Source organism: Egretta garzetta, unplaced genomic scaffold (genome assembly GCF_000687185.1).
Source record: "Egretta garzetta isolate BGI_Z169 unplaced genomic scaffold, ASM68718v1 scaffold448, whole genome shotgun sequence".
NCBI classification, from domain to species: domain Eukaryota; kingdom Metazoa; phylum Chordata; class Aves; order Pelecaniformes; family Ardeidae; genus Egretta; species Egretta garzetta.
The window spans coordinates 3097138-3105523 of NW_009260497.1; the positions used below are offsets into that span (position 1 = coordinate 3097138).

The 8386-nt window shown below is 42.6% G+C and overlaps 1 protein-coding gene across 2 annotated transcripts in view; it reads left to right on the top strand.

Annotated features, from left to right (window-relative positions):
* Positions 1-455: 455 nt before the first annotated feature.
* The window catches only part of NSMCE1 (NSE1 homolog, SMC5-SMC6 complex component), a 15740-nt gene continuing 7809 nt past the window's right edge, over positions 456-8386 (top strand). The window contains exons 1-2 of one of the 2 annotated variants that reach the window (XM_035899947.1): positions 456-597; positions 7902-8009. In XM_035899947.1, the coding sequence (XP_035755840.1) occupies positions 480-597; positions 7902-8009 (226 nt within the window). In that variant the 5' untranslated portion in view covers positions 456-479. The remainder of the gene's footprint in view (positions 598-7901; positions 8010-8386) is intronic. The other variant, XM_009644508.2, reaches the window with a different exon arrangement.

An 8386-nucleotide genomic window follows, 5' to 3' on the forward strand; every position in this document is an offset into this window, starting at 1 on the left:
TGTTTGGCTGCAGCGGCCAAGGAGCTTCTCGCGGTGCTGTTATTTAGTTCTGATGTTAGAGGAGGATTTTCTGCCCGGCAGAAGACACGCTCCTCTGATTAGACAAGCTACGAGGACGTGCGTGGGGTGAGCAGAAGCCTCCAACGCAAAACCACGCGAGGCGCTCTGTTGATCCTTACACGTACAGCGCTGCTCTTTGCGTCTTGGGGGTGTGATAGCACAGTGCCTACCTACGCTGTTTTATTCTGTAGCTAAAATTAGTTGGGCTTTATCTTTTGCATGCTTCTCCTAGAACCTTGGAGTTCCTCACCACCTGTGTTCTGGGAACAGCCTGGGGGATCTGCTATTTTGCCCCAATCCAGTGTTAGTTTAATTGGACCCTACCTAGGCTTGGGCTGTGTAGTTTTAATTTGCGTGAGCATGTGCACTAATTCCAGTTTACCCCTCTTGCAGTGTTTGCAGCCTGGTGGAGCGCTGCGATGGCAGCTCAGATGACTGATGCTCATCGACGGTTCCTGCAGGTCCTGATGTCCCATGGGATAATGGAAGGATCAGAGGCCAGGAAGTTACACAGGCGCTGCTGTGAGATCCATAAAGGTGTGTCTCTCTTTCGGAGAAAAAGTCGGGAGGTGGAAGAACTATTTTTTTTCCTGGTGCAGCTTACAAATAATTAGATTTCTGAAAAGTATACACCATCTAACGAGAAGTTAAAAAAACCTTAACAATGTGGGTGTTCTCTCTCTTTCCTAAATGGTAAAATAACACAGCAATGAGGAAACCACTCTTTAATCAGGTCAGGCCAATACAGAGCACTTTTTGTTTTAGCAAAGATGGTTTTTATAGGTTACACATTTAAAAAAAAATTCCTTTTTGGCACTGACAGTGCTGAAATTTCCAGACTGTTTTCTTTCATACTTGGAAAGGTTTCCTTGGGAATACAGCATGCAGCGTGTGCTGTTCCCCATCCTGAGCACATCTGCCACGTCTGAGCAGCAACACAGTCAGCTGGTTGGTTTAAATACGTGCTATACCCAACAGAATTTTGCGGCACGTGTAACAAAAATTTGGTTGTACGCTATCAAATCAGTCTGAAGTTCGCCTTCAAACTTGAGTGGTACAGAAATGTGTAATGAGCTTGATAAGGATTTTTCCTGAGAGCTGCTTACAGGTCAGAGGTCTGCATTTCAGCTTCACTAATTTTGAAAATGTGGTGGGCACAAACCGAAATCAGGCTGTAATGAGTAACGCGGTCAGCGCTAATCCATCAGTGGGTATTAGATGTGTCAGTTGCTGGTTCCCAGAAAACAGTGAAAGAACAAAATGCCTCCACCTTCATCTTGTCCTTATTTATGAACAAAATTGAGAAAGACAAGGGGTGTGTTAGAACAGAAGCACCACTTAAAAGGAAATGCCCGAGTGCCGTTCATGTTGGTGATTTTAAACCATTACTATTTGGCACTGATGAGGCCCCACCTTGAATGCTTGCTTCAGTGTTGGGCCCTTCACTACAAGAAAGACGTTGCGTTGCTGGAGCATGTCCAGAGGAGAGCCACAAAGCTGGTGAGGGGTCTGGAGCACAAGTCATACGAGGAGCGGCTGAGGGAGCTGGGGTTGTTTAGTCTGGAGAAGAGGAGGCTGAGGGGAGACCTGATCGCCCTCTACAACTGCCTGAAAGGAGGCTGTAGTGAGGTGGGGGTCGGCCTCTCCTCCCAGGGAACGGGCGATGGGACAAGGGGAAATGGCCTCAAGTTGTGCCAGGGCAGGTTTAGGTTGGATATTGGGAAAAATTGCTTCCCAGAAAGGGCTGTCAAGCACTGGAAGGGGCTGCCCAGGGCAGGGGTCGAGTCCCCATCCCTGGGGGTATTTAAAAGCTGGGCAGCCGAGGTGCTTAGGGCCAGGGTTTAGTGGTGGGATGGCAGGGTTAGGGGAACGGTTGGGCTTGGTGATCTTCAAGGGCTTTTCCAACCTAAACCATTCTGTGATTCTATGATTCTATTGAAAGGCAGATAACTCCAGCAAATGTTAACTTACACATTCTGAGATCCAAGATGCATGAATGTATGTCTCAGGCTATTTTCTAGCTCTGTGGTATTTACAACTTTAAAAAGAAAAGCCCTCTTAACAGTTACTCGAGGGGTTTAGTCACTTGGGGATATCTCTGTGAGTCTGCTGAACTGGTCACTGCAGGAGAACTGAGCCGCTCGGTTGCTGGTGGCTAACTGGGGTGATAATTTTAGCATTGCCATTGCTGACTGTTCTTTCTCGCTGATAGAGAAGAGACTGCAGCCTCTGACAGGCGCGACCTGTTGTGACCTCCATCTTGCTTTGTTGCCACCAGTGGGGTTCCTTCTGGGCGATGGCACCACTGGTGTATTTTCCTCAGTTAAAAGGAGTCAGGCAGACTCCATAGGTTTTCGAACTCTCAAGAGCCAAGAGAGCTTATTTCAGCACCTGCCCAAATTTTCTGACTGAAAAAATGGCAGTGTGGAAAAAGAATATTGGTTTTTCCAGATTTACCGCTGTATTTGCAGGAACCAAGGCACTGTGATTTGTAAAAGAATTTATCAGAAATGCTAGAGGTGGCCTAAGCCGAGAGCATGGCTATGATGAGTTTATTGTGTGTTAAGAACAAAGAACCTTAAATGCTCCCCCCCACCCCATGGCTAGATTGTGTTTTCAGTAGGCAGGATCAGTGAGCTGTACTACAGTAAGAGCTGATGGAGTTACTCATTGGGAAGGTTTATTTAACAGGGCTTAGAAAAAAATGGCTCCATTGCAGCTGCTGCCTACCAAATACTCAGTGTTTTTCTGCATAGTGACAGTTGATGTGTAATGGAAAAGTTTGTGAAATTACACAGTTACAGTGTGGGAGTTTTAACTGTTACAGTTTTATTAAATGCTCTACCTAGGAAAGCTTTTGGTCACGTTGGGAGGCAAAAGGATGTTGGACTTGACTCACTCAGTGGAACACTTCCCCTCACGTTTTATGAACAGAAGAGCCAGCGACTTGACAAACCCATCCTTGCTAGGGGCAACATTAACGCTGTCACAGTTGACGAGATCATGGTAGCAGCACTTCTACGAGGAAACAGCCTGGCTGGAATGGTTCTGGAGGAGGTTCTGATTTTAATGTAGTTTCTTCAACTACATCTTAATACTGCTTAGTGCAATCTGGACAACGTTTTCAAATTGGATCAAGCCTAATGTTCCTAAAACTAACCGGAGTGCAGTCCTTTCTCCTGCAGGTTGTAAGCATTACTTAACAAGGCTGTCTCCTATCTGTGACGTTGGTTTCCTTAAATACAAAAGGATCAAAAAGCTGCGTGAAATGAAGGCAAGTCATACAGTAACCAGCAAAGTGATCTGAAAACTTTCCCTCCTGGTGTTTGGCACGTTCTTGTGTTCTGGTTTGTTTCATATTCGTGTATTTTTGTATTCCCAAGCCTTTTGGCCAGGAGACGCCTTCTTGCGTTTTGCATATCATCTGCATAGTTCCTGTTAGCAGACAAGCGTCTGCGCTAAACTGTGCACGCAGCTCTGAAGTAAGAGCTCCAACCATCCATCAAAGAACTGCATCGGACCACGAGGAAGAGTACGGTTCAGTCTGTGTGCCAGCTGCAGGCTTGTTGAGGAAGGTTGTTACAATCGCTAAGACTTTTTTTCTGGAACCCCTTAACGCATGCTGCTTATGTCTGCATTGTGCTCCAGTCATGAAACACATTCCAGTAAAAACTTAAGTGCAGAGTCAAAGATGTCTTGCAGATCTCTAGCCCTCTATAACAGCTAGGGTACCACAACATCCTCAGTATCCTTTCTGGGGTGGCTTTGTATGTTTGTGAGTGCAAGCTGACTGTTCCTTCGTTTGGGTGGTCAGTGAAATGGTAGTACCTGAGTTGGCTGTTGTTGGATCCCTTTATCCCACTGCCTGTGGGAGGAGAATACGTACAATATTATTTTGACCCTGACCCCAGCCTGAACTCAGGAAACAGTAAAAACAGGAGAGTTTGCCGTTATTTTTCCTGCTGTCTTCCAGGCCAGCTGAAGTTCTTTTAATAACTGAAGCTCTGGGTTTACATTAGTCCGAATAGTAGAGCTGGAAAGATGGTGCCTTTCCCCTGGAAAACACATTTCTGTCTGTAATAGCACAAGGTTTTGTTTTTTGGGGGTTTTTTTTTGATTGGTTGGTTTTTTTATAATCATGGAATAAATATTGAGATTCATGTGCTCTTAATCTCTTGATAGGTTTCCAATTTTTATCTATTTTTTCTTGGATTCATCACATCTTCATCTGAAGAGTACTGAAATATAACAATACTGGGCATTTTCGTGACCAGTATTTTCTTTTCCACAGACTTGGTAATTCACAAGCGTTTTCCTTGCCACATTCTTCACAGCCAGAAGGTTAACAGAAAACAGAGATGTATTTTCTTTTGCTAGGTTTTTCATGAACCTAAGGATAATTGAGTGGGACAAGATCAGGTTGCATATCAGGCCAGTGGCCATGTTTACTGAAGGACAATATTAGGTAGTATTTATACAGTTAATTATAAAATGTAACTGTACATTAAGTTACAGTGCAGTTCATTAGCAAAATGGCTGATACAGTCCATATATGAAAGGATGCGTAGAAAAATGGAAGAATGAGGGAAATCTGCTTTTTTCCTGCCTATCTGAATGCACAGGAGGAGTGCATTGATTAACCGTTGCAGTGGATTGTATCAGACCAACGTTTGTCTAACTACGTTTTGTATTTTATTTAACTGGCTTTGTCGCTGAACACAGAAGAAAGTAACTGTTGGTGTCAGCTTCAGTCTGCAGTCAAACCCATTTTGTGAGCAGAAGCTACTTTGCGCTTGTCTGTCGAAAGACCCACTACCCAAATCCTATATGGGAAGCAGGGATTCACAGAGCAGACAAGCATTTTTGCTTTACATCTGGTATGGCTTTTAGTGTTTAGTATTCTAGGAAGAGTCCCAGCAGCTGCTCATGTGTGTGACCCAGCATGCTCGTTGTGCTTCTACCTTGTCTGCAGAGTTCAGCTGGAGCTTACCTGTGGTGGAATTTGCAGATAACCATCTATTTGAAGTTATGTTTTATGTTACCAGAGAAGTGTTTGTGTTGCAAAAACCAGAAAAATTCACTGTACTGTTGTTTTGCTGTTTCGCTTTACAGTGCATCAAGTATGTCAAAGCTAGAAAAAGAAAATGTGGCTCTTGGCTCCTCAAAGTGGGCATTTTTGTGTAGACAATGAAGAACATCACAAAGCGCTGATGGAAAAGGGCCTGGGGAAGATCACTGGGAGTGTAGACAGCAAGATCTTACAGTTCCTCAGGAGGACTTGGCCATAGCGTAGTGAACGCTTTTAAACAAATGTGCATCAGTTATTTCTCTTAAGCGCTGTGGTGAGGATGAGGTGAGGGTTTCTGGTGGGTGGCTGTACTGCCTCCCGTCTCTGCTGCATCGTCTGGCCGGTTCCTAGTCCTGGGAGCCATGCTCCTGCAGGCTTCGTAGTATTCCTGTATCTTGTCACAGTGCTACTCGCTCTACAGGGACTCTTCTCTTTTTACTGTGGATTTGTATCTACTTATCCATGAAATTTAAGGTCCAAACAAAGTAATCTTTTTTTCCCCCCCTCCATGTAACGCAGGTCATATTTTCTGCTAAATATTTTTTGCTGTGAATCAGATGCCTTGTAGCTGGATTGAAACGTAAAATGTAGAGAAGCTTATTGATTACTCATTTAGATGGGGTATGTCAGCCTCAAGTTGTACTGGCCCAGCATTGTGGCAGAGCGCAGGTGTTAGTCACTGCTCAGAGGGGAGTTGGAGATTGCGCTTGGAAACCAAAGTCCTGGCTATGAGTCTTTCCTGAAGTTCATTAGAACTTTTCAAGTGTATCAGCATGGCAGCGCTGGTGAAAATTCATCTGTGCTGTTTGAATAACCGAGTGTTTTCCCTCCCTAAACTCCTTTGCAGTCTGAGTGGTTTTGCTCTAAATTGTCATGGTGCTACTGGAAGCAGCAACTTGCAATTCCCAGTGATTCTATTTTCGTGGGAAAGCTGAAAGACGTATCGTAGATGTATGCCTAGAAAGAGGTTTAATGTGAATGGTTTCATAGGAGTTTAAAATAATGTAAAGCAGGATACGTATAAAAAAATTAACAGTGAATGACATAGTCTGGTCCATAGTTCAGGTGTCATTAAGCAGTCAGAGGCAGGGATTGCCTGCTCTTACGTATTTATGGATAATACCTGGTGCTATTGTACGGAAGCATTCTGGCTTGGTTTTGATGTTGTTAAACAGAAGGAAAAAAAAAAGGCGTTGTACAACATGTTGCTGCAAAGTGTAATTATGAATGTTTTGGGTTTAAGGAACTTTGTAAACAAGCTTTTAGTTTCTGTTCCTGCTGCTTCTATTGTTTCTAGCTATAATGAAGTTAGATGGCACCATTTTCAAATCCTGATAGGGAGCTTCTTACTGTATTGGTCCTCTTAGTACTGAGAGAGTAACTGAAGGAAATGGGGGAAAAAGCCCAAACACCACCATGTTTTTTTCTGCAAAGAAATTCACTTTTCTGAATGTTTTATTCCTCTTTTATTCTGTGAAATGAAACTTGAGCATCACTGACTTAAAACCCAGAGTAACTTGTCATGTTACTCTTCATCGTCTGTTCTATTCGTTTCATCCTAAAGTTCGCAAACTGGTTAACTCCATTAACTGTTGTGTAGGTATTAGCTTTTTAAGTATGGCTTGATCTTGAAAATCAGCCATAAATATCCACACTGATCGTCAGTGTCATCAAAGTAGCAGAAAAACCTGACATTTTTGTAATGCTGCTTTGCAGACCAGAATAGTCCTTAATCTTCTGCTTAATCTTCTGGTTACAGAGCACGTGGAAGCTGAAGTACATAGATGCGGTAACTGTGTTTGGGTTTTATATGAGCAAGGACCTCTCTCTTCTCTTTTAAAGCATTCACTCACCTTATTTGTAGTCTTTTGCTGTAAACACAGGAGCTTTCAGTTTATAACTGTGCCAGTCTGTTTTTAAATTTATCATGAAGCTGTGTTATTCACTTGTCTTTAAGCAAGAAAGTTTAAAACAGAGCCTGGTGAAAAGTGGTAATTACCCCAGAGCCCAAGTTTGTTTGTTACATGACCGGCCGTCTGTAGTTCGCATCCAGACACATTCAGAAAAGTTTCTGGTTTCTCTGAGCACCTCAGCTGTATTTTCAGTGAGGGATCTGTTCAGCTTTGCTGTGGAAAACATTTGAGTTTATTTTTAAGAGTTTGTTTAAATCGAGGGAAAAAAACAAACAAACCAGAAACCCAAATCCCAGAATATTTGTGTTCCATTTATTTACAGTTTGCTGTTTCCTATTTGCTCATCTGCTCTCTGTCACTGAACTGAACTGATTTCTTCTAAAGAGAATGCTCCCTGGAAGTGGGGAGCTCTCTTTCTAATGCGGTCTTGTGTTATCACTATTAAGTGTTCAGGGCTGAGAATTGTTTATTTGCTGAAAGAATAATACCTGGTTCTTGCACGTACTTGGTTTTAAATGCCATTTAAACTTTCTTGTGTTCATAATTGGGTGCTGGAACAGCAATTTGCTTTAATTTTATTTGACTGAAAGCAGATTACAGTAAGCACATCTGTGAGGTAGTGTTACTTGAGATGGCATGTTATGCCCTAGAGAAGGAAATAATTTATTTCTGTTACAAAAAATAATTCACAGCAAGTCTTAGATTTTATTTTTTTTCCTAAGGAACTACATTTCACAGGGGAAGTCACTGGATATTAAGAGTTTTCAAACAGTTTAATCCAGTATTTTTGAAGTAGAGTAGTCCTGGCTTTAGTACGCATCTCACGTACTCATGTTACAACAAGGTCTCCTTAAATACAGTCTTTGAAGCAGTCGTGACACCCCCAAGAAGAAAAAAGGACAAAGAGATCCCTGTACACGCAGTCAGGATACAAGATTGTGGCTGCTTACTGAATGAAGATCGCATTGGTATGCCTCATTTCTCATAAAATCTGTTGCCAGTAAATAACTTGTTTCCAGTAGTAATGTGTTTGAATGAAGAGTTTGCTATGGCTGCATGTACAAGAGCTGTTTTACAGAGGTGAGTTACAAGCTTTTGCGAATAGTGAAGGGCATTTATAATTTCTCCCGAGTCTGGAATTGTAAATTGACCGGCGTTTTAGCTGTTAAAATTGTTAAGTGCAGCTTCTGGTGCGGTCTGTCCCCCATTCATTATTTTATGGAGAGTTTATATCCCTTTTTTTCACGGAACATCTACTAGAGCAGCCATTCATCTCGCACTAAAATGTTACAGCTGTTGTACAAAAGAATATTCTTCTGTTATCTTTCCTCTTGCATCTCTTTTC